At 41.4% G+C, this 27373-nt stretch overlaps 3 protein-coding genes across 5 annotated transcripts; 2 read left to right on the forward strand and 1 right to left on the reverse strand.

Moving 5' to 3' along the window:
• The first annotated feature begins 148 nt into the window (after window positions 1-148).
• Window positions 149-4026, forward strand: LOC134007788 (uncharacterized). 3 transcript variants are annotated; one of them, XR_009928079.1, is made up of 11 exons: window positions 149-328; window positions 775-1047; window positions 1203-1469; window positions 1685-1786; window positions 2040-2060; window positions 2181-2201; window positions 2370-2396; window positions 2477-2566; window positions 2639-2841; window positions 3032-3088; window positions 3304-4026. XR_009928079.1 is itself a non-coding variant. In XM_062447465.1 (10 exons), exons 1-10 carry the CDS (start codon window positions 256-258, stop codon window positions 3315-3317), a joined length of 945 nt encoding a protein of 314 aa, XP_062303449.1. In that variant the 5' UTR covers window positions 151-255; the 3' UTR covers window positions 3318-4023. The 3 variants fall into 3 exon arrangements, 2 of the variants coding, with proteins under 2 accessions (XP_062303447.1, XP_062303449.1); XM_062447465.1 differs by lacking the exon at window positions 2639-2841 and having other exon boundaries at window positions 151-328; window positions 3304-4023; XM_062447463.1 differs by lacking the exons at window positions 2639-2841; window positions 3304-4026 and having other exon boundaries at window positions 3032-3296.
• Window positions 4027-4287: 261 nt separating this feature from the next.
• On the reverse strand, window positions 4288-6552 carry pjvk (pejvakin). The gene is made up of 6 exons (XM_062447254.1): window positions 6229-6552; window positions 5863-6058; window positions 5537-5678; window positions 5300-5417; window positions 5051-5194; window positions 4288-4809 (listed from the first exon to the last, which is right to left on the reverse strand). The coding sequence occupies exons 1-6, from the start codon at window positions 6437-6439 to the stop codon at window positions 4508-4510; spliced, it is 1113 nt and encodes a 370-aa protein (XP_062303238.1). The 5' UTR covers window positions 6440-6552; the 3' UTR covers window positions 4288-4507.
• Window positions 6553-8521: 1969 nt separating this feature from the next.
• Window positions 8522-27321, forward strand: col5a2b (collagen, type V, alpha 2b). The gene is made up of 56 exons (XM_062446451.1): window positions 8522-8730; window positions 11482-11706; window positions 12046-12255; window positions 12723-12941; window positions 13248-13264; window positions 13567-13599; window positions 13823-13855; window positions 14226-14279; window positions 14437-14529; window positions 14855-14929; window positions 15036-15080; window positions 15169-15222; window positions 15541-15594; window positions 15756-15809; window positions 15980-16033; window positions 16283-16336; window positions 16424-16468; window positions 16565-16618; window positions 16721-16765; window positions 17008-17061; window positions 17191-17289; window positions 17394-17438; window positions 17885-17983; window positions 18085-18138; window positions 18404-18511; window positions 18635-18688; window positions 18855-18953; window positions 19139-19192; window positions 19303-19401; window positions 19551-19604; window positions 19737-19790; window positions 19972-20025; window positions 20207-20260; window positions 20563-20607; window positions 20774-20872; window positions 21137-21244; window positions 21381-21434; window positions 21649-21702; window positions 21957-22010; window positions 22097-22150; window positions 22401-22508; window positions 22667-22720; window positions 22804-22857; window positions 23079-23240; window positions 23466-23573; window positions 23709-23816; window positions 23928-23981; window positions 24058-24165; window positions 24275-24328; window positions 24492-24599; window positions 24862-24915; window positions 24999-25106; window positions 25261-25612; window positions 25780-25970; window positions 26048-26290; window positions 26506-27321. The coding sequence occupies exons 1-56, from the start codon at window positions 8640-8642 to the stop codon at window positions 26650-26652; spliced, it is 4971 nt and encodes a 1656-aa protein (XP_062302435.1). The 5' UTR covers window positions 8522-8639; the 3' UTR covers window positions 26653-27321.
• Window positions 27322-27373: the final 52 nt, after the last annotated feature.

Raw genomic sequence — 27373 nt, forward strand, 5'->3', positions numbered from 1 at the left:
AGGTGTAGTGGGCCAGCATACTAAGATGCATACAAAGTTCATTGTTTGACAAGGAAATATTAAAATGGCCCAAACCTTTAAAAACATATCTGAGGCAAACATTTTTTATATCATTGTTTTACATGTAGCCTAGCCTACGTAATTCACTGAAATGACGTACAAGCCTGGCTTCCTACTTTCATTTTCGTTTTTGTCCTAGCGAGGCACATTTGATTTGCGTTAATACAAGTTTTTTTCCTTTCTCGCAATTAAACTATGGTCAGGATGAACTCTAAGATGTTTATTGTGTTACTCGTTCTGGTAAATACTGTGAAGGCGACCGAATCAAGTAAGTACAGTATAAGTTATAGCCTAACGTTGTTGCAAAAAACGTTTAAAGGAAACAAATGGCATGTGACGTTTAAAGGATATAGGCATACTGTAGACAATTCTTCATTTACAGAGTCAACAAAGTAGTTATTCGAGCTATTACTGATGCGCTTCATCAGTATCAAAAACAAATATGGATTTTGATGGCTTTTTGGGGCGAAGGGCGTAGCCTTCTAGCTTATTAACTTATCTTGTCGACGTTATGTAGCTAGCCTACATATGGTTTTACGTTTACCGTTTTCACTTTGACTTTAAAGAGAACGTTACTCCTTTCTTTTTTTTTTTTACTAAAACGTGAATTGCTGAATGATTTAAGAGCACAACATAAATTGACCTTATATTTGCCTATTCAACTATGTTTTACTATACGTCGGTTCTTTACTAATGCAATCTATTTCTCTCCAGATACCATTTCCTTAAAAGTTGGCGACCAGCTTGCGCTTCCAGGTGGCATAAATAAGTCTGTAAAACAAATCCTTTGGAAACTAAACGCCAACAAGGTGGTAGAGTGGGACCCATTCTTTAACACAACCGTGTATGGTGTATTCGAGAAACGCACAACTTTGGACATTGCCACTGGAAATATTTCAATTCGTGATGTGCGGACATCAGACAGTGGAATGTTCTCTTTTGAGTTCGATCACACACAACATAAGTCATTTAAAATAGCAGTGATCAGTAAGTGAGAAATTGTGTGTTGTGTCTTTCAACAGTATACTGGCTAGTCATAGCATATAATAGTACTTTTGAATGCGTTTGTGAGAGAAAAGGAGGGTAGGAATATGGCTGTAGATATCTCCTAACCAATGGCTTTATCTGTTCCCCATTGACAGACGAAGTAGCCACACCCACAATTAACTTTACCTGTGACACAGCCATGACCTCATGCAATCTTACCTGTGTGGGAGACGTCGCTGGAGCCGGGACAGTGATCTACAACTGGAAAGCAAATGGAGCGAAACTCAATGTTTCAGACAAAAACCATATCACTGAAAATAACAATATTGAAGCATTCACCTGTATGATGGAGAACAGTGTGAGCCAGAAGGAGAGTGCATCCCTCAATAACCCATTGTATTCTCCAGTTCCGACTCCTTCAGGTGAGTACCCATGGGCTATAAACATGTGCAGTATGCCATACACCTTCCAGACATATTTTAGCAAGCATCTTTTGGAACCATGAACATGTAGAAAGAAGGAAGTGTTTGAGAAATGTGTCATGGTTTTACAGGGAACCAAAATTGAACTATTTGCAGATGGTAACTATCCAGTATAAGTATAGATTTAAAATGACCTTACTACCTTTTATTTTCAGTGAAACCGGTATTGCCATCAAAGACCCTGCTTGGTATTTCACTCTTCGTTTTATTAATCACTTCAATCTTTGTGTTCGTCTTCATGCACAAATGTAAATCAGGTGAGGACCATTTGGATTTGTATCTTCATGTTTCATGTTCATGTTGTCACTGGGGACCTTTTAATTGAAGTATTAAAGACTAGGTCTGCATATGGTTCTCTTTGATATGTATTATCTATGTTCCTATAATTTCAGAATAAGAGTTAAGATACAGTTCAGTGTGTAAATTAAGAAAGTTTATATTTTTGTCTTTTGTAACTTGGCATGTTCAAATGTTTGAATCTGAATCTAAATGTATTTCTGGATTTCCCAGGAGTTTGGTTCTATGAGACAGGTAAGGTGATACTATCTCTATTTCTTTTGTCATGTTTTCTTTTCCTCTGATTACAAACATCCAACTCCCTAAGTACTCATTTAGGAGCAAATATAACTCTCTTGTTTGACTGTTCCTTAGACTCCATGCCTTGGGAAACAGGTAAGAGTCGATCGATTCTTTATTTGACTGTGCTTGGAATTCTTAGGGTCTTTTTAAAAACGGTCTTTTATAATACAAGCCTTAAGAGGTACAACACGTGAGTCTGTTCCCTTTCTAGACTACTCTGACCCCATGTCTGTCTAATTATGCATCTCTTGACCATTCTAGACTTTTGGAGAAAACAGGGAAACTCTGGTAAGTGTTTTACAAAATATGAATTGCATCATCCATCGTTTAACCTAATATGAGTCACTGTATAGAATGTGCTGATGCAGGTGACCAAGAGTCCCCGGAGATCAACCAATCAAAGAAGGGCGTCAAAGCTGGAGCTGCTGAGGATGCAGTAGCAAAGGGGCCAAAAGAAGGTGAGCTTCAATATATACAAATGTAGGACTACTACAAATGTTGACATTTTTCCTTTTTTTTTACACTTTTAGTCATTCAGCAGACGCTCTTATCCAGAGCGACTTACAGTAAGTACAGGGACATTCCCCCTGAAGCAAGTAGGGTGAAGTGCCTTGCCCAAAGACACAATGTCATTTTGCACGGCCGGGAATCGAACTGGCAACCTTCAGATTACTAGCCCGATTCCCTAACCGCTCAGCCACCTGACTCCTCCCCTTGACACCATAAGCATTTGGTGAGACTCCTTTTTTAACTTATGAAAGTAGATTGGAATATGGTAAAAAGGTGCGTTCTCGGCAGTACCTCCAAAGACATCGGAATGAGATAGGTTATATATTTATTTTGTTAGTAAACCCATGATTTGCTTGTCAGTGTGAAGAGGGAAAAACTTACCTTTAAATCGTGTTGTGTATGTTTTTATTCAGAAGACAAACTGATGACTTCATGGAGCAGAGCTGAAGAAGATGCTAGTTGTTTGAATGGTATGTTTGACCACAGTTGGTGTTGTTGAATAAGTCACAACATTTCTAATGACAACATGATTGTTGGTTGAAAATCCAGGCCACCACTAGATTTATTACCTAGGACTATATACCATTATCATTATTATTTTTTACCTTGTATTATCTAGCTGTTGCAGTAATGTAATATTCTAAAACAATCATTTTATAACGGACTTTGTGTTGATCTGTTTTAGAGAATGGAACCTAGGTTACTCATGAACCATAATGATGGATCATGATGAGTGATGGCACAGAGGATCACTGTCACCAATCTCATCCAGTTACTCTGTACTATTGGTGAATGAAGAACAGCCATGCTGACCCAATGTCTGAACTATGCCGATGTCGAAAGTACACCTGAGATAACCCTGCTTGTACAGTATTTGTGTATGTATGTATGTATGTATGTATGTATGTATGTATGTATGTATGTATGTGTGTACACAAACCTAGTTTTTTATTATTATTGTGCCTATATGTTACACGTAGTGTACAGTGGATGGGTCACACAAAGTATAGGTCACACAACTTATGCGGTTGTAAAACAGTTTGAGCTATTTCAAAATAGTTTGAAATGAGTCAAGCACTGTTGTCTTAAAGTATTCTGTTCATTTCATGGAATGACATTTCTCTTGTTTTTGTAGTGCTTATGGGACAAACTGGGAGGTGTAAAATGTGAGCCTTTAAACTATTTCAACAGAATGAACATTGAAAACTATTTTTTTAATCGCATGACTTCTAACATTTGAATGTAAACAACCTGTATTGATTAACCCTGTGTGTATGTCTCTTTGAATAAATCCACTCTGTTTTGTGTGTAAGAGTTTTGATATGTATAAAATAAAATGTATAGCCATTAAACAGTGCAGTACTCATTGCAGACCTACAAAGATGTCTATTAAAATCTCTGGTAATTTCTGAATTGAATTTATCTGAAATGCATGCAGTCCAAACAGGAAGTTTGTCTGATCTGTTACATTACTTCCCATGTCAGCCCTCTCATGCCATCTACTGGACATAGAGAGCACTGCTGTTCAGGTCAGCTACCAACACAAACAATTCTATTTCAGGCTTTGACTCCTACCATACTTAAGTTTCACACCCTGTGCTAAATTGTGGGACACACCAATATTTGTATTTTTTATTTAAAAACCAAAACACAACATAATTCAACCGATTTCATATCACAAAAATGTAACAAATTCCCCAAATCTGCCCCCAAAAGACAGTCTAAAGCCAGCAGAAGTAAGCTTCTGATGCTAAACACAAGTGTTCAGTCAATCTGACAGGATCCCAAGGGACTGTGGTCCCTAAACCTTGGGCAGATGTCCATCTCTGCCGCAAGGTGGATGAAGGATAGAGACTAGGGAGATAACTGAAGGATCTTCCCAGACCTCTTCACCTCAGCGTTTTGTGCCACAGGTCAAAGCAGGGCACCACGTGGAGCCGGACGTACTTCTGCCCGCCGGTGGAGCACTCCAGACAGCCGTAGACCGTCTCCCTCCGCTGGTGTCCCATGCCGCAGAGAGAGCATGGACCTTTCGGGATGTTATGGTTGAGGAGGTTGACACGGGTGTGCGAGCCCTCCCTCAGGTAGGTAGTAGACAGGTCTGTCATGCTGGCTGCTTTCTCATAGTAGTCAGTCACCACGTCATCCATGTAGGTGTCTGATTGGGTGAGCTCCTCGAATGTCCGGTCGTCTGAAAAAAAAGAGGAAAAAGACAGCAAAAGAGGGGGTTATGGGGATAAGAATTGGAGAAACCTCAGTTTAAACTGATTGTGCTGATTTGAACCTTATACTTTTCCAAATTGTCTTTTGACCCCATACTGTGCAGTAAGTGAGAAGTCAGTTTCTCAACAAAGCTTCATCAGATATTTTTGATTAGTCGTAGTTCTGCTATTGAAATGCGAGGGAGAGCCAGGAAGTTAGATGCGTCCCACCTGCTCTGAAGGGGTTGCCGTAGACGATTCCGGATAAGAACCTTCGTAGGCGTCCCATAGAGAAGCGACCAATGAAGCCTCCCAGCTGTTCTCTGATCTGCTCCTTTTCAAATCCACCCAGTGAATCCGGGGCCACACATATGTCTGTTTACATAGTGTAGAAGGTGTGTGTGTGTGTAAGAGAGAGAGAATTGTGAGTTTTTTGACACGGTGTGACTGTATGAACATAACCCTTAATGTGTAACTTACCTAGTCGGCCATCGATTCGAACATAAAGCTCAAATATGCTGAATGCTATGGTGGTGTGAGCTGGGATAACTATGGCCTTGTCTCGCCCTTTGGGGTTCCGACCATCGTCGATCTGAAACTGTTGTACAGCAGTAGGTGAGACAGCAGGTGATCAACCGTTCAACACTTAACTTAACCGTGACCAACACACATCTCAGGTGTCAGTGTGTGTGTGTGTGTAAGTGTGTGTGTGTTTACCCTCATAGTAGTCCCTCGCATGCCTGCATGGACGGTGAGAGAACACTGGCGTGTGGTGCGTATACTTTCCATGACAACACAGAGAACACTCCGCCCACTTTCCTTGGACTGACGAACGAGGCAGTGATCCAGATCCACCTTCCTGAGGATGGTGGAATGGAGGAAAAGCCAGAACACAGACATAAGTCAGAAACACTAGATGCATATCATTATTCATGAGTAAGCCCATGTGTAAACATTACCTCTTGTCTACACAAATGCCTATTGGCAATGTCTTCAAACTGGATCAACACTTGACTGAAACTGTTTTCCGTTCTGGTGTGTACCTGGAGGTGAGTTCCCTGAGTAGAGTTGGCACCTCCACCTCGTGCTTGGTGACGATCCCAAAGGAGGCTTTGACTGCCACAGAGTCCGACCCACTGATGTTGAATCCCACATCATTCATAAGGTGGTTCCCAAGTCTGCCGTTTAGGGACACGTCTGACTTGTCCTCATAGTTGAGGAGTTGGTAGGATGACACACCTATTTGGTTACATTAGGACACAGATTAGGACAACCAGTCAAATACAGTGTACACAACACAGAATTTGTTGTTGCCCTTATCAATCTTACATTAAGTTATAATTGACTACATGCAATAATTTTGTCTCACTTTAGATTGAATGAAATTCCCTTCATGCAATTTTATGTACCTGCTGTGATCTCTTTCTCACCCACCAGGATGTCTTTTAGTGAGAATGGGGTTGAGGCATATTTTGTTTTCTTCCAGAAATGCCTCTTCCTCTTTCTCGTGACCAGGCTAAGGGGCTGGTAGCGGTCAGCTTCACTCAAGCTTGGCACGGGGATCAGACGCCCTGTGTCCCCGACCTGCTTCACAAAGTTCTTCGTTGCCGCTGCAAACATTCTAGTATCCGCAAAAATGGGGTCTTGCTGCTAGGAAAGCATGACAAGCTCAAATACTTTGGCTTGTTGTTAAGTATTTGGTGTTGAATTTGGTATAGTTGAGTTTGCAGCTAAAAGGCCCATGTTTTCTTCCCTTAGACTCACACTGAGTACGAGACAGGTGTCCTCACTGCAGGAACGGTGTGGCTTGTGGATTGAAGCTCTTGAATAATAGAAAGACACTGTAAGGGGATATGGGACAAGCTGTTATGTTAACCTGATAGTCACCCACTGCCCTGGTTCTTCCTGTCAGGTGACCAATGTGCTCATTGATGCTTGCGGTCCAAGTCATAGTGTACCTCTGTTTTGTTCGGGTAGAGACTGATGTAGACGGAAAGCATGGCCCACGACCCAATACACAGTGCCTACCAGGCAGGCTGAAGGTCATGGGAGAGATTTACAGTATACTGTATGTTCAAGGCAGCACCACTGTATGATGAGTGTGTTCTATCTCCCTTGGAAATCTCAGGGCCCCATTTCAGCTAATCTCCAGGCAGAATATATTTGATAACGTTTACAAATTAAAAATCCATATGTTGTGTACAGTACGTAAACATCTGTCCTTCGTGTCATGAAGACACGAAGCCAGGTTGTATTTTTAGAGTCATGGGGAGGGGGGGGATTCGGTCTGTATAGTATTTGGAAAGTCCTGGGCTTAGATTATTACTATTAAATGAATTATTTATAAGTATAGGATTATAAACAAGGGTACTGAATTCCTCATAACTCCTGAAACGTAAATTCCATCTTTTAAGGTCTTTCAAGGTCTGCTAATATAGCATTTGACATATTTTTACAAGTTGAAAGAGTTGCAAACCTGGATTGTAAAAATAGTACTTTCCTGCATAGTCCACACATTTGTGGACAAAAAAATACTAAATACAGAATAGGCTATAACTTTGTTCTTTCAGCTCTTTACCCAGTAAAGAGCTCTTTACCCAGTAAAGAGCTGAATTACTGTTTTAAATGAATTACAGTAAAAACTGTGGGTAGTTGGCAAAGAAATGCTTTCTATGGTTTTTCCACACTAGTTTTTTGTTACATTGGGCAGTCTCTTCAGGTACAGTAAATAACCAGATAAGCATTATAAAGATAAGATAAAACGTTGCCAAAATGCAATTGCATAATGTTAATACAAATGGAAAAAAGATAACACATGCCTCAACTCTAAATCTTAAACCAAATTCTAATATGATTCATCAAACCAATATCAGTGAAGACGATCAGATATAAATTCAAAACACATATTTGTGTCACATACTGTACATGTACTCTACAGAACATATTTCTAATTGTACAGATGACAGAATTGTGTATGACTGCGTGTTTAGAGGGAGCTTTGCATTTCAAACTGACCCGATGGTCCCAGTTTCCCTTGTCGGTAAATCATCTGCCTGGTCTTTTAACGCCTCTAAAACAGGCCACACAACTCTGATAACTTCAAAGCTGCTCTCTGTGTTCAACACCAGAATCACAGGTGGACCAGCAGACAGTGATGGAGGAGATGGTAGTGTCACAGTCATCTTCTGTCCTTTACTTGAAGGGTTTTGTGCTTTCTTCAAAGAAAGGAAAAAATCTCTGGTGTTGTCATTCCCACAAACTGGCCCACAAGAGTAACGCTGGAAATCAAATTAAATGGAGATGCATGTGACTTCAGTAAACAGTCCGGAATAGCAATCAGCAAAGACATGCTGAAGATATAGGTAAAAAATATGTAGCCAAACACTGTATTTCTCCTCTAGTAAAGTAGGAGTTGAAAAGTATGTTCTGGAAAATTATTTCTTTTAATCTTGCCTGAGTAAGTAGTCGTTTTAATGGTTGTATCCACAACTGTTTGTAATGACATACTGTATTTTGTTCCTGAGTCTTTTTCATCTTCACAGAGGGCATCCCTCACTGGGGCACAGCTGTCTGGAGACCAAAAAAATAGGAAAAAAGCAGGCCAAATGATAGGTTGAGTCAAAGCATGGAGAGAGGGAGAGTGGGGCATGAGAGAGAGAGAGTGAGAGAGAGCTAGTTTGTTATATCCTATCCAGTTCAGGCAGTCATTCTGCCTTCACAGGAATGCTTGGATGTTATTCTGAATGGTATAACTTCTTCATCCTCTTGTCCTGACCCTCTGCCTCTCGGTTTGGAGAAGGTGCGTGTTTCCCCTACAGACATGGACACCTCCGGGCGCTCCAGGATTATTCTATGTGTGGCAATATCCTTGGCTCAAGTGTTTTCAGTGACCACTCAGCATGTCAAGCCAGGTGAGTAAATGTAAAAGTCAATACTGTTATCAAAGTACTGTATCTCTGAATGACACAATGCGATGCAAGGTGCGGCTGAATTTCGGAACGACTGTAGGCTGAACTCTCAGTCTACAGTACTTATTATTGTGGTGTGAAGAGAGAGAGAGAGTTTAGGTTGGCATAGTTGCTCAGATCACCAATATCAATGAGAGCTTTTTTTTTTTTTACTTCATGACTGTAATATTTTGCAATCATTGTAATCATTTGCATCCCTAAAACAATTAATGATACAGAATATCTGTGTCTTTAATGTTGTGATGGTCATTGTTTGCTTGAAAACATATAGGATTGTATATTAAGTGAAGACAGTTTCTATATATGTAATTCTCTTCTTTTGAGCATACACAATATCACACAATATCTTCTTCTTAAACTTTCAGGGTGCTTCATGCTGTATTTAAATATTACTATCTATAAAGTATGTCTAACTATGTCTAATGTTCAGAGTATTGTACACTCATTTCCGCCACCCACAGCAGATATAGTCCAACTTCCACACTGCTCTGCCACCCAACATCGAAACCACAGTGGCCATCATGGTGTCTGACCCTGAATCAAACATCACACCCAAATAGACTAACCCAAACCAAACCATAATTATTGTTGAAGGAAGTCAAAGGACAACACAGGTGTTGAACGCTGGCTGACAAATAAAATGTCAATAGATTAAGCATGCAATTCTTTTTTTTGTGCATTTATTTGAATTAATAACTGATTCAACATTCCCTTGTAAAATAGACAGCTAAAACCAAAATATGATTAATCTATGATACCCTTTAATCTGAAATGTCTCAAACAGATCAGTTCCTGATTAAATGGACTGTTTAAAAGAAAAACAATAACAATATCTAAGGTGGGAAGAACTGACACAGGATCTTTGTCAGTGGATCTGATCTTCGTAACATTCTCACCACAAAGAAAAATGTAGAAGTCGCAATCAAAAATACACTCAAATCCTGTGCTAAAGTCTCAATGTGTGCAGGTCTGGCTGGGTTATTTTGGTACGAGGCAGAGGCAGAATGAAGGGTTTTTGAAGGCCATGGTTATAATGATGTGGGCTCCTGGTGGGGACCGACTAAAACAGGCCAGTGATTTTGGTCAGACTTCGTGCCAAAGACAAGACACACCCAGTGAGATAATGCTGGATATGAGAATATGCTTCATACTATACTCATCTCTTCACATAACCGTATGAGGATTTCAACTTTTCTGCTGCGCAGGGAAGAATGTGGTTTACTGGTGTGTCACCTGACATGACACATCTTAATTCCATCTTAATACCATCCAACACCTTACAAGTTTTACTGTAACTGAAAAAGCAACTCCCATTTAGGGAGGATTTGCAAACATTTCAAAGCTGCAAGCATTGTTTGCCCTCTGAAGTGCAGTCCATTTTCTTACTTCATTTGGAAGGATGGGTCATAGATGAGAGAGACAGCAGCACAGAAATGTTTAGGACCCGTATTTTAACCACGGTAGATATCCAGTATATTCTTCATGTTGAAGATAGTTAAGGCCGAACAGCTGAAACGATGGAATCCACGTGGCTTGTTTTATATCATGGTGAGTTGGAGCTGGAGTAAAATTAGAAAGATAGACAGACAAGAAGGAGTGCATGACAGACTGGGATGTCATGTTCCTATCAGTAGTTACAGCAGGTGTGACGTGAAAATGACGTAGTAAAAGTCTATCACACATGTGACATGAGGTTTGAAACTTCCAGCCAACCTACAGGATGGATGCTATACATTGGATTAGATCCTATACATTTTAAAAACAAGGCAATTGAAAACAAAACTAAAATGTAAAAAGATAAGATGTCAGCTAATACCCAGAAATAAATCATCTACGTCTAACAAAGTCAGGATAATGTACACAGATAGGTAACTGATTCAATTATTACACTTTTTGCTCGTTTTTAGAATGTTAAATAACAGTTATGACACAAGTTGAAACATTTAGATTTTACAGCACTGGGGTTCACTGGGTGTGGCCCTTCAGCTTCTGAACGGCACAGGCTCTCCAGAAGCCCAACATATAATACAACCTCTGTGGTTTCCCTTGAAATAACTCCTGCTTTTAAAAATGGACTACTCTCTTGGGGAGAGGCTCTCCCACATAATTAGTGCTTAGAGCCTTGCTAAATCTATCTGGATTCAGATTTGATCTGGGTTTATGTTGCAGGTGGGGTGTGTGCCCCACACATTATTTTTCTTAATGTGGAGTCAACAAAGCTAGGTCAGGAGGTTTATAAAGCAGCAGCTGGTTTTAAGTCACATTTGGAGAAATAAGATCAGATCTAAAGATTTCTGTGCTGGCTGGGCAAAAGGAAAGACTCTAATCACAAGTGTTTTTTCTTTCTTTTTTTCTTCTATTTTTATTTTTTACCAATGTCACAAGAGCTCACACAATGTGACAAAACTATTTAAAGTGAAGGAACTTCAAATTATAAAAGCATAATTATTGGAACTGAAATCCTTCATTAAGTTCTAGACAAGGGTATTTTGTCATCACAGTAGTTACAAGTACTCATGCAGGTCATTCTGTGACACGGTTTGTCCTGTATGAGCGCCCTCTACTGGGAAATAAGTGAAAGTACCATCATGCCGTCCCAGTATACACAACCACATACCTTGTTAGTACATGACTATTGTGACAGGGATACCCATCCTGATGAAAGTTAATGTTCCTGTGCTGTGTGCTTGACAGGGGACAAAGATAGCTGTACAGAAAATGGCCATGTCTACTCCAGCAATGAGATATGGAACCCAGAGCCCTGTAAGATTTGTGTGTGTGAGGTCGGGACTGTGGTCTGTGAAGAGGTCCAGTGTGAAGACCTGACAAACTGTGAGACAACAGTGACACCTGAGGGAGAGTGTTGTCCTGTCTGCTCTCAGGCCGCCTCGACCTCAGCACCTGGCACAGATGAGAAAGGTGTGAACTGTGCACAAATTTGACCTGCTCATTCAATAAAACCAGTGTTGCAGTCAGTATGGTCCAGTTTTCAGTTTATACAATTTTTACAAAATAATTTTTGAAAACCACATACAATACTGTACTGTAAATAGTAGCGAAACATTAAAATGTATACAACTTATAAATACAAACATCTAAAAACTTTACTTTGCAAATCATGTAGACCACTGTTGATTTATAACAAAAAGATCCAAAAGGTTGTTGATGAATCAACTGTGGTCAAAATATTGGGCAATTCCAAACATTTAAAATCTTAGATTGACTCTTTAATGTAAGTGGTGGGTGCTTGCTCTACAGGGGACGAAGACATCTGTACAGAAAATGGCCACGTCTACTCCAACAATGAGATATGGAACCCAGAGCCCTGTAAGATTTGTGTGTGTGAGGTCGGGACTGTGGTCTGTGAAGAGGTCCAGTGTGAAGACCTGACAAACTGTGAGACAACAGTGACACCTGAGGGAGAGTGTTGTCCTGTCTGCTCTCAGGCCGCCTCAGCAGTAGAACCAGGTGTGTAGACTCCACATTCTCACATTCTGAACACGTTTAATAAGCAGAACGTCCTCTTATTAACGTTTCACGCAAAAGTACTGACAATTAATTGTGTTATTTGGGGGTTTTGGATCTCATTTTTCAGATGAATTTCTGATTTGATTGACGAACAGTTGACCCCAACCCTATTATACTCACAGATCAAATTACTGTAAATCTCTTCTCCAACCTGCCTGGGATTCTGTTTGGCATTAGTTTCTATGGACAGGTTTTTAGCTTCTCATACACAATGGTCAAGGGGAAAACCAAAGGAGCGACTACTCACCCAATCTTGTTAACCAGACCCATGTTTGTCTCTGAGTGTGTCAGTGTGGTTGATCTGTACAATGATAACTTCAGGATCAGTGTGACTGCCCTGCTGTACCTATGAATGCAATCAATTTCGTATCATGACTGAAACTCATTCTCGCTCCTTGTCTCCGAAGAGGTGCAGAGATTGGAACACTGCACAGACAACGGTCAGGCCTACGCACACAATGAGATCTGGAGGCCCGAGCCCTGTCGCATGTGTGTGTGTGATGGTGGCGTGGTCATCTGTGACGAGGTGCAATGTGAGCCGGTGGTGAACTGTGAGAGAGTGGTCATCCCAGAGGGTCAGTGCTGCCCACTGTGTGACACCTTCGCCAGCGCTAAGAGGATCATACGTGAGTGGTTGCTTTTACAACTGTGGAGTGTTGAGGTGTGGCTCCACTGGTTGGTTTTACATTGACATTGTAACTCCCCCCCTACCTCTTGGGGAATTCTGAAGTATTACATTGTTGCACTGATGTTAGATAAAGGAAACAGATGCTGACTCCATTACATTACCCACATATACTGTAGTGGGAGGTGCTATTTATACCACAATGTTGAATTACATTATTCATGGTTGTGATATGTGGTCAAAATACGTGACTGTTGAAATCAAGAAACTTGATTAATACATTATTTTCTTTTTAATCTCCCCCCAGAACTAATGGCTTTAAAGGTAAGACATAATTCAAAGTATGAGGCATATTAAGCTTTTTTCTTTTATACCTCTCATGGCATTAAACATCAGTTGTTAAAAATACAAGAAGGCTTGATGCCAAAACATGTCAGAGCCATGACAGTAAAGGTGTTTTAAGGAGTGCCTTGTCTTTTTAGTTCGCACGGACCCCCCATCCAAAGAACACCAAAGACTAAATATTTTTTAATCCTTGAAGTGCTCCTACTCAAATAATTTTTAAACATCAGTGAAATTCAGTTTCAGTTTGTGTCTGACTGTAATTGAGACATTTACATTTGCAGGGCCAAAAGGGTGAACCAGGGGACATTCCTCACGTAAGTGTCTATTCCAGATTGCATGGAAAAAGTGTGTTTGTTGCTGGATCTCTTGAAATAATGTCATATTTGTTTGTATATTTGTATATTTAAAAGAGGTGTGCCTGGGTTGATCATGGCCTTGCACCACAATTTTTTTTTTGAATAATTTGGCTTTGACCATAGAGATAACAGTCTCCATATAATTTGTTGTTGAAACATATGTTCATGTATTTTTCTCCAGGTTGTTGGAATTGTGGGTCGACCTGGACCTATGGTAGGGAATACATTTCTTAATAGTTTTTTTTTTCTCTTTAATACATTTTCAGACATAGTGAGATCTGTGTAAATCATGTTTACCTGGCAACACTAGATGGTGCCATTGCTTCAATTAAAATCAACAGGATCCACAATTATGTTCTGAAAAGTCAAACTACATGAATCAAGTGTCTGTTTTGATTTTGTGGTAAAAAGTCTTAGGTTTGAGACAGATTCAAACGTCTTTAATCAAGTTGCACCAGTTTCTCAAAATTGACAAAGTATTCTTATTTGCACTCTTATATACTGTAGTATATATGTGTGTAGTATATATGTGTACTACAGCTTTGTTTTCTCCTTGTGATGACCTGTCTTTACTGTGTATTCAGGGTCCCCCAGGATCTCAGGGGGCCACTGGGCACCGGGGATTCAAAGGCAGACGTGTACGTCCAAAATACTGACTACATCACTTTAAAATTATCTAACTACAGACAGCTAAATCCTGACCCTTATGTATTATATACTCATCCAGTTTTTATACCCTGGGTCTGGTTGTTGATTACCTGTATATATTTCCTATACATATTTCCTTGTGTGCAGGGTGTTCATGGACCACCTGGCTTTGATGGGGAACCTGGGGTTCCAGGGAACCCTGGAGAGCCAGGACCCTCGGGCCAGCCCTCACTTCCTGGGGTGAGTGAGTCTGTTGACCCCAGCCCCTGCAGCCTGCATCTGGACTCTAGTCCATAGAAACAGGAGCACAGTTGTGTATGAGAAACCCTGTCCTTCTAGCGCTGACAGCGCCCTAAACAAGGGCTTATCTGCACATAGTTTTAAATCACTTTAATGAATATGCACATACAGTATTGATATCAGGGAGATAATAAAGAAATGTATCTTAATGTCTGTTCTGTCACCAGCCTAGAAAAAGATTTGTACACGTAGAAAAAGGTAGATGTATAAACAAGCAAAAAAACACACTGGACTGAAAATGTGTTCTCCTTTTTTATCACTCAAGAGTCAGTTGGTCTCTCAAATGGCCGCTGGCTTCCATGAGAAATCAGGACTGGCTGGCATGGTGTCTGGAACAAGGGTAAGTGTTTCTGAATCTGTTCAGATTGTGGCCGTAAGTAAAATAAATGTGTACCTGCAGTAGGCAGTGTGTATCTTACCTATCTGTTCTTACTCTGTTTCTTTAGGGTGAAGCAGGGCCAAGAGGGCATTCAGGGTCGACCGGACCATCCGTATGTCAACGATGGGCTGACAACATTTTTTGATCAGAGTCAAATAAGAGTTTTGTAGGAGCTTATATACTTTTTGCTATTTCTTCAGGGTCCTTCTGGAGCGCAGGGTATCCCAGGGGAGGCAGGAGAACCAGGACCCATGGTCAGTAGACCTAGATCAAAATACTATTTTGCAATCCTTCAGCTATTTATATTTCTTCTATATTTTCCATCCATCTTTTTAGTATCTACTTCATATTTCTTGTCTGACACAACATAATTATGCAGTGACAGATTTCAGATGACATCCCTAATGATTAAGGTCATTTGGGGAGATTAAGAAAATCTGATATTTTTGCAATTGAGTAAAGATGTGACTTTGCACTGACCACATGGTTTCTGAAAATGAGATTCATTGTATAACATGTTTTGCTGTAGAGTAGTGATTTAGCTTGTGGTAAAAAGTGATGTCTTTCCATAGGGCTCCTATGGTCATAGAGGACCTGAAGGTCCACCAGGAAAACCAGGACCTGATGTAAGTGCACTAACCAATAAATTCACCAGACAAACTCTTTTGCTAGGGGAATTTTAGGTTATGGTTTGGTTCCTGCTTGAAGTAAATAGCCCAAAGCAATTTTTAGATGATTCACCTGTAAGGTAAGATCAAATGAGTTATGTGTCGTGTTTCCTCATCAGGGAGGGCCAGGCGCGCCAGGAAACACTGGAGAACAGGGATTCGCTGGGTCTCAGGTAGAAACACAAATCCAAACAAGACAACTCTGACATAGCAATGAATTACTGTGTTCATACTGTACCTTTCATAAATGCAAGAAAAGAGATGTTGAATAGTTAGCACATACACATTTTGCTAAATGTGCTACTGAGAAGGGTATCACTAAGCTGAATCAAATGGATTTTAGGGATCGAGAGGTTTCCCTGGCCTACCCGGTCATCCAGGAATGAAGGGTCACAAGGTGAGATCATTTTTTCCAATGTTTTGGATTTGCACAAGGTTAGTTGGGTCAGTTTTTTATTACTTCAGTCAATTTAGGACTTTCTACAAAGTCTTGTTTTAGGAGCTAAGAAAAAGGAGTAATTCTAATTTCATTGTATGATGTTTAATCGGACCTATTCAAAATACACATGTGTACTGTACTAGCTTTATATGGTTGAAGGACAACCTACTACTACTACTACATATTATATGTATTTCTCAATGACAGGGTCATGCTGGCCTTGGGGGATCAAGAGGAGAAACGGGAGCAGTTGGATTAAAGGTGGACACAATTCTAAGTCATATGGTTTAGGAATATACTCAATTAGTTTGACAAGTAAATGTGTTTGTGTGTGTGTGTTTTTTACAGGGCGTGTCGGGTGTCCCTGGAGGAATGGGGCCTCTGGGCTCACCGGTAGGTTACACAATGGTTGCATGATGATTGAATTTGTAAACATGAAAACGTTTCCAAAGAAATACTGTTCTAATAGACCAACTATAAATATTTCAGGGTCCCGTGGGTATGCCAGGAGAGAGAGGCAGAAATGGTCCAAGTGGAGCAGTGGTAAGTGAAAGCTGATGAGAAACAGACAAGTTTGACAAGAGTTGATGAGAGCATGAGCATGATGAAATCCTGCCTCAATTGCTGTCCTTTCTCTACTTACAGGGAAAACGTGGTCTTTCTGGTCATATCGGTAAACCAGGTCCCATGGTGAGAGTTTAAACCAAACCCAAGCAAGACTGAGTACAGACTTAACTTAACACATTAAGTTTTAATGGATTTATCTATTTCTATCTATTTCTATAGAGGTCAAAGTACATTTCTCCTTTACTGTAAACAAAGGGACACATATGCTACACGAATAGGGAGCATATTCATATCTTTACAAATAATTTATTCTTATACATATATTCTACACTAATATTTACTGTAATATACACTTCTAATCTCAGGGTCCAGTGGGGATCAATGGTGCTCCAGGTTATCCAGGTGGTCCTGGCATGAAGGTGAGTCCACCACCTTTGTCAAAAAAAATGTCTTTAACAAAGCGACCATGATATTTGATTTTTTTGCTGAAGTACTACAGGACTCTTTTAAATGCCTGATACAGTATGTCAAATATCTGTTGTGTCCAGGGTGAGGCGGGGCCGACGGGGGTCCGGGGAACAGAAGGCCCCCAGGGGCAACGAGGGGACGCTGGGCGCTTGGGACTTCCTGGACCCACAGGAATTAAAGTGTGTAGCTAGTCAGCTAAGATAATTGCAAACATACTGTTTTCAAACTCATCTTCTTTCACTTGAGTTGATCATCTGTATAAAATATTTTCTAATCCATCCAGGGTCCTTCGGGAACAGATGGAGCTCCAGGAAGCAGGGGCTCCACGGTATTAACATGTCATATGTTTTATCCTGTGTTTCTACTTTTCATTTTAAAAACATCTGTATTCTGCCCATCACAAATGCGGAAAACAGCTATCAGGAAAACAAGTTTCCCCCATAATAAATAGTTTCATTCATAAGATTCACCAAAATGTTGGATTGCATTCGAGAACATGATAGACTCGGTGCAAGTGATATGCACCAGTATTAGACTAGTAAATAGTAATCATGACTGATTGGTCATGATTATTATTTTATTGATTGGCAGATTATTATATATATATTTTAAAATAAAATCGTAATATAACGTAACATAATCTGCGAAAATACGTGTATCTGGGAGCAGAAAGGACCTTTGTGACAATTGTGTCATGTAAGGAGAACGTAAATATTACCATGTGCATGGGGATCTTACTTTTGATAGGAGAGCCTAACTTTCTATCTATTTTAGGGAATGCCAGGTGTTCTGGGCCCAGTCGGACTGCTCGGCCCAGCAGGAACACCTGGACCTCAAGGTACCACAGGCCTAGACGGGCCGAAGGGACAGCTGGTGAGAGTTCAACTTCGCTGACCTGGGTTGTTCATCTTTCTTTGTGGTATTTTTAGGACTGGGTGAAAAGCAACTGTGAATAACTGCTGTTTCCCCTCCAGGGAGATTCTGGCGTGGAGGGCTTCAAAGGAGAAGCTGGACTCAAAGGAGAGATAGTAAGATATGCCTATTTGTATTAGTGGCCTTCAGTGCTGTGTCCTCAATGGGTCCCTGTGTGTGGATGGATGGATAAATAGATAAATTGATGGATGGAGGGATGCAGGGAAGGATATATGTATGAATGAAGGATGGATCGATGGAGAATAGAAAGATGCATGGACAATGGATAGATGGCGGTATGAAAGGATAGATGGATGGATACATTGATTGATGGATGTTTTAATAGATAAATTCATTTTTTCAAACGGGACGTCCCCACAGGGTTCACCGGGTCTCCACGGTGCATTAGGGCCAATGGGGGAGGAGGGAAAGAGGGGTCCGAGGGGGGACGGCGGGGCCGTCGGCCCCCCCGGACCTACTGGTGAAATGGTGAGTGTCTGAACAACATTGTTTCTCTTATCAATGAGGTTTTCAATGAGCATTGAAGAAATAGTGTCTAAAATATTGTATATTTTTATTGTAAAAGTTACATGTTATTTGTTTCATTTCCAGGGTGCTCCAGGAAACAGGGGCTTTCCTGGTGGAGATGGACTGCCTGGTCAAAAGGTTCGCTGGATTATTTTAAATTGTGTTTGCTTAATCCCAAATGCAATTTTTGTTACCTTTTGAATTAGAATGTATTCAAATTGAGTGACATAAATCAGACACTGCATCATGAATTCTTAGTCTTCAATGGGTTACCAACCCTTTGATCCTCTTCACTTTCCTAAAGGGGGCCCAAGGTGAAAGAGGACTGGCCGGGTCATTTGGAGCCAAAGGCCTTGAAGGTGATCCTGGACGCACTGGAGAGCCTGGTTTGCCCGGAGCAAGGGTGAGATAACAGCCATGTTCTTTTATTTTACCATGCTATCATATACCCAAAACACACTGTGTATGGTAAACTGGAAGGAATAAAATACGGAACTCAATAACAGATGGCATGTTAGTGTGCATTAAATGCTCATTTACAAAGCCCAAAGCCTAAAACTAATAAAAAATGTTCTACTTCTTTTTCAGGGCTTGACTGGCATTGCCGGTAGCACAGGAGCCGAGGGAAAACAAGGACCAATGGTAAACAGAGTCATGACAAATACAACATACTGTGTTGCACTGAGGAGAGAGACAGTCATGTAGAGACCAACACTGAAACCTCTGTCTGTGTTTGTCGGCCTGCCTTTCAGGGAGGTTCTGGAGAGGATGGGAAATCAGGACCAGCAGGGCCGGGTGGATCAAGGGGTCTAGCTGGTTCAATGGGCCTTCCAGGACCAAAGGGCTTCACTGTCAGTACCTCTCATGTCATCAGTGTTAAAAAGGCAGCTTGTTAAACTACCTGAACTGTTATGTTTTGTGTAGTCCAAATATGACTTACTAACGCATTGGATTAAATAGAGCAGCGACCAATGTTGATGCCGAAATCTTTTATTTTCAGGGAGATCCTGGGAAGACAGGAGAGGTGGGCACCCCAGGACCTGCAGGTCAAAGGGTAGGTCCAGAAGAAATCCTTTCCAAATCTTTTCTTTTGTGATTTGCTGTAAGACTGCTGAAAGATTGAGAAAGTATCACTCTGTTCTACAAACTGTATGATATAAGTCACTAAAAAGTGATTCTATTTCAGGGAGTTCATGGAAAGGATGGTGAAGAAGGTGCAGCAGGTTCAACTGGCCCAGCAGTAAGCCTATTCAATTCCAGTTTTATGATTTATAAAATTGTATTTTACTGAATTTATACCTGCACTTACTAATGTTACTATATGTGGGCTGAATTGAACACAACTCTGGCAATAAATGACAAGTTAAGGTTGCCATGGAGTTGCAGCTAATGCAAATCTTCTCACAATTATCTTTTTAAAGGGAACAGCAGGGAAGAGAGGAGAACAAGGACCTCCAGGTCTAAACGGTTTTCAGGTGGGTTCCATAATTATACTAGATTACACACTTTTCAATACAAATACATTTTGGGTGCTCTGTGGTTGAAATAATGGACACTTCTCAGTAATCAAAGACATTTCAATGAGAGCCGACGGAAGCTGAACTTGAGTAAAAGAGAAAAACACTAACACTTGAGTTCTGTTCTGTCTGATTGCAGGGTTTACCAGGGCCCCCAGGTCCCCCTGGAGAGTCCGGGAAGCCAGGAGACGAGGTACAGCAGCAGATGTACACACAAGATAAGAGTATCACACACACTATAGTCTCACACTTCTACAGTATGAGACACACTGTAGAACTGTCACATGCTTCTCAATCATATACCTGATCTTGTGTGTCCTCTGTGTGTGTCTAATGATACCTAAAACAAATCTGGTAAACCTATTTTGGAAAGTAATCCATAGCTTTACTAGGGTTTAATACAATAGGATGAGTAGAAACACCATTTGGTTTCTACCAAATGGTTAAATTCAACAAAAATTCGAAAGAATTGACTGAAATCTTTGTTGTGTCCAGGGTATTGCTGGAGAGGCGGGAGGCGTAGGTCTGACAGGACCAAGGGTAAGTTATTTATGGCACTGCCATTTTCACTTTGACCACAATGGCGCCCAAATCATTGATCTTGGATTGTACCGGTTTACGTTCCTAGTCCCAACCATATACCAGGACTGTACATAGAGAAAGCAGTTGAGAAATGACTGATGACCAAATTCATCCTATATCCTAGGGTGAACGTGGAACACCAGGAGAGAGAGGAGAGGTGGGACCTAATGGATTACAAGGGCCTAAAGGTGGCCCCGGAACACAAGGACTTGATGGTCCAAAGGTACATCCTTTATTGTATGCACTGTAGGAGAACGTGTTCAGACTTTATACTACATGCACACATACTTAATGGCATACAGTTAGTCCTAGTATATTCAGTGAAGAACATAATATAATTGCGAATGCTGTCTTTGTTGAGAATGGTCTCAAGTACAAGAGAGACAGATACTTCTTCACAATACACCAAACTGACTAATAGATGCGGTTACACAAATGAGTGTCTGAAAGTGAACTTCTGTATGTTTCCATCCTCCATATGTTGTAGGGTAATGCTGGTCCAGCGGGTGCTGTTGGAGACCCAGGACCCCCAGGCCTGCAAGGAATGCCAGGGGAGAGGGGCATTCCTGGCCCCTCTGGGCCAAAGGGAGACATAGTATGTTGGACTGAAAATCCACTGTAGAGTATAACACTATAACACAAACAAGCATCTGGTGCTTTACAGCAATTGTGTGGGAGATATTTGTTTCATATTTAGCAGTCTGATGCTGTGATGCCTCGTCGGTTTGCAGGGGTCAGTGGGTGAGGCAGGACCAGTGGGTACTGCTGGAAATGATGGTGCACGGGTAAGACACAATGGCATAGGTCAATCAGATGTTCGTCCAACTTTTCAGTAAGAAAATTGAATGTCTTAAAATAGCATACTTTTGTCTCCAGAATTGTTTTGGTCTCAAATTTCTCTGCATGGCCCCAAAACACCTAGTCTACATTTTGTAATTTAAGTATGAACAATTAATAGTGACCTCTCGTGATTCATGTATTTTATGTTTTCATTTAAAGGGACTTCCCGGTTCACTTGGACCAACAGGACCTGCTGGACCCAATGGTGCAAAGGTGAGCCACTCAGTGTCACCAGAAACTTACTAACTTAATGGCTAGTTTTATTTAGACAGCTGGGAAACAGGGGGGAGGTAGACAAGGACAGGGAAGTGGAAAGAGTGGGATCTGGGAACTGAGCACTGGGAGTGGGTTAGTGTTTACATGTTTATTCCTTGAAATGTTTAAATGTTCCATTACAGACTGAGAGATTCAGAGATGTCAGTGTGGATGCAGACTGATGATGATGATCACTATGTTGTGTGTTTCAGGGAGAATCTGGCCCTGCAGGGCCAGCTGGACGAAGAGGATCCAGAGCCATGTCTGTCAGTAGAGCATTCATGTGTAAACTTTTGGCACTGATAAAGTATTATTGATTGCATTTTAATTGATCTATCTATTTCGGTTTTAGGGATCTCGTGGTGAACTTGGTCCAACTGGTGCTGTTGGATTCCCTGGACCTCCTGTGAGTAGCCACTATTTCACTTTTGACACCAATGTAGCTTTGGGTTGGTGCTGAAATCTGTGGTCACAACAACTACTTAATCCCAACAATCACACTACTATTTTCATGTTCATACAGTCGAGGAAACTGCAGTTATTTGTTAATGTTATGAATTATGCTATCCCTATTCTCAACCAGAGTGACATGGAGATGATCTATGGTGATACATCCCAATACAAGTAATTAATTATTTTCTTGTGTGTGCTCTAAGGGTGTGGATGGCCAGCCTGGGGTCAAAGGTGAGACAGGTGAACCAGGCCAGAATGGGGAGGCTGGATCTTCTGGACCTCAGGGTATAGCAGGAAAAACAGGAACACAGGTATGGGCCAGCTCTGTGGGACAACTAAATCCTTCAATGTGCAGTGAAAATGTTAATCAACATTCATAAAAAAAAATAGATTTGCCAAAACAGGGCATATTGCAATGCTATATTAATCTAGAATACTGAACTCAAAATGCTATGTTGATGTTTATCAGGGGCCTTTGGGTGTGACTGGACTAAAAGGTGGAAGGGGGACACAGGGGGCAGCAGTGAGTAGAGGTTTTTCAATCATACTCACACATACTTTGAGTCTTTGATTGAGCATTGACATACTATCTATCCTACATTAAAGGGTCCATCTGGATTCCCTGGTCTCGCCGGCGGAGTTGGACCCGTTGGGTCAGCCGTGAGTTTTCCTGTCAATGTTGCAAATCCAAATGACCACAATAGCTAGCTCTGCATTTGTGTGTTTTTTTTAAAAGTGAAACTAGTTCATTTAACAGAAATTTGACTTGTTAAAATGCACTGTATCTCATTCCCACTGACTCTCCCCCAAACACCTCGGACAGGCAGCAGAGTAGCAGTCGGACAACTTTCTTTCTCTGAGTAAACATGTTTTTATCTCAGGGTGCAGTTGGGGCCGCTGGGCCTCTGGGTACCACAGGCAAGCCAGGTTCTAAAGGGATTCTAGGGGAGAACGGACCCCCGGGGAGCCAAGGAGAGAGAGGGGCTCCTGGTCCAGCAGGAGGCTTTGGAGATAAAGGAGACTCTGGAGAGGATGGACCAGGGGTAAGAATTTTGATTTGAGATTTTCCCACCTCCACAACGCTTTACAGACTGCAGTTATTATATGTTATTGATATATATATATTTGACTTTAGATCAAACACTTTGATGAATTCCTTTGGTGTTAGCAACATCCAATTTTAAAATCATGATTATTTCCACTGTATTCTATCAAATTATTCTTTGTGTTAATTATATAATATAATAACAAATCATGTTCTGTGACAGGGTCCTGATGGGCCTCCTGGACCTGCAGGCATTTCAGGACAGAGAGGCCTAGTGGGTATGCCTGGACTCCGAGGAGAGCGCGGCATGCTGGGACTTCCTGGTCCAGCTGTATGTATTAGTCAGACCCGTGGAACTTGCCAATCACTTAGCATTCAAATAAAAATAATTACATCTAATGTCATTTGTTTACAGTGGCAATGATTAAATACTGTGCATAATGTTAGAGATGTACCTTCTTCTCAGGGTCCTCCAGGTAAAGCAGGGACTCCAGGGGGTCAGGGAAGCAAAGGGCCCGCAGGTACGGTGGGCTTACCTGGACCAACTGGCCCTAAAGGAGAACCTGGTCCTGAGGTGTGTTCTCAGTTCTCACTACTTATAGTCACACTTTACTAATATCAATTAAAAGAGTGATAAGCAGGTCTGTATCACAGATGTATTTAGTAAGGTTGCCTCTCTATGCAGGGAGGGGTTGGAGAGGATGGGACGCCTGGAAACGATGGCATCATTGGAGCCAGGGTAATATTGACATAATTGTAGTGTGTGTGTTCGTGTGATGCATGCACACCTTCATCTGACTGTCTTGCCTGTGTAGGGAGATAGAGGCAACACCGGCCCTGAGGGTCTTGCTGGTGCTCAGGGGGGCACTGGGTCCCCAGGACCCATCGGCTCCTCTGGAAACCCTGGCAAGAGAGGAAACAATGTGAGTCCTCTTTTCAACTCATTTATTTTGTTTATTCACTGGGTCTGCTAGAACGATGATCTTGATGGAAATAGTTTCCCCTTATTGGATTCTGTCTGTTTGACAATAGGGTTCTAGGGGACCACCTGGCCCTCTAGGCTCAGTAGGGATACGAGGAAAGTTGGTGAGTGGTAACTTAGCTCTTATTCATTGTGTCTTTAAGTGTTTTGCACTTGTAAAGCTTGTCATTGTCAAATTATGTTGATTAAACAACAAACTGACGTTGTAATGTAGAGTCAAGTTTGCATATGCATATTGACAAGAAAATACCTTTGTGTGATTCCTAGGGGCCTCAAGGGCCCCTGGGAGATAAGGGAGCACGTGGCAATCAGGGAGAGAGGGGCCAGAAAGGACACAGGGGCTTCACCGGACTCCATGGCTTGCCTGGGACAACCGTAAGCAGAAATGCGCTTTCTCAATCACACCATAGAATAAAAATACTACAATCACCCTGTAGAAAATACAGGAAGCGCACAGCAAATCACACACCTCCACATGATCCTAGTTTTCCAGGTGTCTCCTAGTGAACTCACAGTGAACCTATTCCAATATTCATAATAATGAAATGGTTGTTTCTGAGCAGTAACAGGACAATAAACACAATGATAAACACAGCATGCTGATGGTTAATTACAGATGTAATGTTTGTTTATCTAGGGACAATCAGGGGATGTGGGAGCACCAGGCATTACTGGACCGACTGGACAGAGAGTAAGTGCACAGAACAAACTTGACCAGAATGTGTGTTTATTGAGGTACAGTCAAGCTATCCATTTTCTAATTGTTACATTTAGGGCCCCCCTGGTGTGGTTGGCCCCCCAGGAAAGGAAGGATACATTGGACATCCCGGGCCTATGGGCTCTCCTGGTACAAGAGGAGCCTCTGGCGACATTGGACCAGAGGTATGAATCTTTTGGCCCAGAAAATATGTTGTGTAAGCTCAACGGTCCAGCTATATACAATCGTTTCCAGTTTGGCTACAGCTGATAAATTATTCGCATTTTTGTTAAATAACCTTTAAAAGTATATTTTAAACGTTTTTCTTTCTCCCCTAAGGGACCTCCAGGAGAACCGGGCCCCCGTGGTCCTCCTGGATCTCCTGGCCCCCCCACCGCTGCTGTGGATGACCTTTTCGGGAGCCCCTTCGACTATGACTTTGACGGGGGCGCTCCACCCCCCATAGAGTTCGGCAAGGCCGCGGACGCCCCCCCTCCCCCGCCAGAGTTCAACGAGGACGAGGCCCTTCCCAACAAGGCCTCAGATGTGGTCCGTGTAGATAAGGGGGTCCAAACCACGCTGAAGACCCTCAGCGGACATCTGCAGAACCTGCGCAGTCCAGACGGCAGCCGTGCTCACCCAGCCAAAACCTGCCAGGACATCAAACAGTGTTATCCTCTAAAACGCAGTGGTGTGTAGCTTTAACATGCTTTAACGGCTTTGACAGTCTGACTTTATTAGCTTCTTTGAAGGTCTGTGTAGGTCTTTGTAGTGTGTGTAGATTGTGAAGTGACTGACACTGGCGTTTGATGCGTTTTCATTTCATAATGCTTTTGTGATCTGATATTCTGTTATTAGGTGATTACTGGGTGGATCCCAACGAAGGGAATGCCAAGGATGCCATTAAGGTGTTCTGTAACATGGAGACTGGAGAAACTTGCATCCCAGCCAACCCTGCAAACATACCGCAGAAAACATGGTGGACGAAATCTACTCCTAGCCCAACCAAACCTTTGTGGTTTGGAGCTAACATGAATGGAGGAACAAGAGTGAGTACACAAAAGACGAATAAAAACAATTCTGAATATTTTTTCTGAAACTCACTTTGCCCAACATATGATTTCAGTTCAACTATGGCAACAAAGGGGACGAGCCCAACACTGTGGCCATTCAGATGAAGATGATACGACTTTTGTCCAAAGAGTCGGTCCAGAATGTCACCTTCCACTGCAAGAATAGCGTGGCCTACAAAGATGAAAAGAGTGGCAACCTAAAGAAAGCACTCGTCCTCAAGGGTGCCAACGGACAGGACATCAGGGCTCAGGGTAACAACCGCCTCCGATACACTGTCCTGGAAGACGGATGTTCGGTAAGTTATCCACTCTGACTGTGGCTGTAGTAGAGCAAAGAATTCTAATGAATTACATATTCACCCTGCTGTTTGGATACAGTATGTTCCGCATACCAGTCGCAGCTGTTCTTCAACTGAACACGTGTCCAGGAAATGTTTAGTTGTATACCAAGGGCATAATAATGTATCATTAAAATGTGTTTTTCCAACTTCTTATTTTCTTGTGCCTTCAGGAACCAAATGATATTGGGTCCAAGACTGTAATTGAGTACAGGACTCAGACAACGGCAAGACTGCCAATTGTAGACTTGGCCCCCATGGACATTGGCAAGGCGGATCAGGAGTTTGGTTTGCACATTGGGCCAGTTTGTTTCTCCTAAACTCAAACACATGAACATAAATCGTTAGCCCTTTAAGGAGATTTAGTCTTCTTCACAGAATGCCTTTCTCATTGTTGTTTGAATTTTGCAATGCAATTGGAGAAACAACCATAATGTCTGTAGTCTGTGGTCAGTCTCTTCTACAGTATTCTATTTTCATGGTGGTAAGATGTCAAAAGCCACTCTAAGGGGTAACCCAGAGACTCTTGAACTACCTGCTGAATTGTTCAGTCATGTACATACTGTCAGGTCTGCTATTGAAATATTTATTGTGTCCAGAAATCTAAATTTGTTTTATTCTTAATTGAAAACATGCATGCACATGGATTCAGGCCCCAGAAGGAGAATCTACAGTATGTCCCAATTTTATCTTAGTTTGCTGAGGATCTTTTATGGAAAAAAAATATTTAGGGTTTTCAATATATGATGAATTAGGCTTGTAAAAAGGTGTTCAAAATGAGGGTTTGTATATCAATGTTTCCTTGTTGATGACAAAACGTTTGACAGTAAAGGCAACATCATGTAATTTTCCTGCAAATTTGTCTCTTATCTTTTGATATTTTTTTGATATTTTTAATTATTTTCTGGTGATTGTTATATAATTCTAATGTTAAATAAACTAGAATGAATGTATGTATTTTGAATCAAAAATACATTTTTCAAAAAGGAGTGGGTGAATAATTTATTCATAATGAATCAAAAACTGTGATATTTCTATGTC

This window comes from Osmerus eperlanus, chromosome 21 (genome assembly GCF_963692335.1).
Source record: "Osmerus eperlanus chromosome 21, fOsmEpe2.1, whole genome shotgun sequence".
Taxonomy (NCBI): Eukaryota; Metazoa; Chordata; class Actinopteri; order Osmeriformes; family Osmeridae; genus Osmerus; species Osmerus eperlanus.

What these genes read in the sequence shown, in the direction of transcription:
- LOC134007788 (XM_062447463.1), top strand. Translation starts at nt 256, where the DNA reads ATGGTCAGGATGAACTCTAAGATGTTTATTGTGTTACTCGTTCTGGTA. An exon ending in TGTGAAGGCGACCGAATCAA is followed by an intron (nt 329 to 774) that starts GTAAGTACAGTA and finishes ATTTCTCTCCAG; the next exon opens with ATACCATTTCCTTAAAAGTT. An exon ending in CATGCACAAATGTAAATCAG is followed by an intron (nt 1,787 to 2,039) that starts GTGAGGACCATT and finishes TGGATTTCCCAG; the next exon opens with GAGTTTGGTTCTATGAGACA.
- pjvk (XM_062447254.1), bottom strand. Translation starts at nt 6,439, where the DNA reads ATGTTTGCAGCGGCAACGAAGAACTTTGTGAAGCAGGTCGGGGACACA. An exon ending in TCGAATCGATGGCCGACTAG is followed by an intron (nt 5,195 to 5,299) that starts GTAAGTTACACA and finishes CTATGTAAACAG; the next exon opens with ACATATGTGTGGCCCCGGAT. An exon ending in CGGCAACCCCTTCAGAGCAG is followed by an intron (nt 4,810 to 5,050) that starts GTGGGACGCATC and finishes CTTTTTTTTCAG; the next exon opens with ACGACCGGACATTCGAGGAG.
- col5a2b (XM_062446451.1), top strand. Translation starts at nt 8,640, where the DNA reads ATGGACACCTCCGGGCGCTCCAGGATTATTCTATGTGTGGCAATATCC. An exon ending in CAGGAATGAAGGGTCACAAG is followed by an intron (nt 16,034 to 16,282) that starts GTGAGATCATTT and finishes TCTCAATGACAG; the next exon opens with GGTCATGCTGGCCTTGGGGG. An exon ending in ATGGCTTGCCTGGGACAACC is followed by an intron (nt 24,600 to 24,861) that starts GTAAGCAGAAAT and finishes TTGTTTATCTAG; the next exon opens with GGACAATCAGGGGATGTGGG.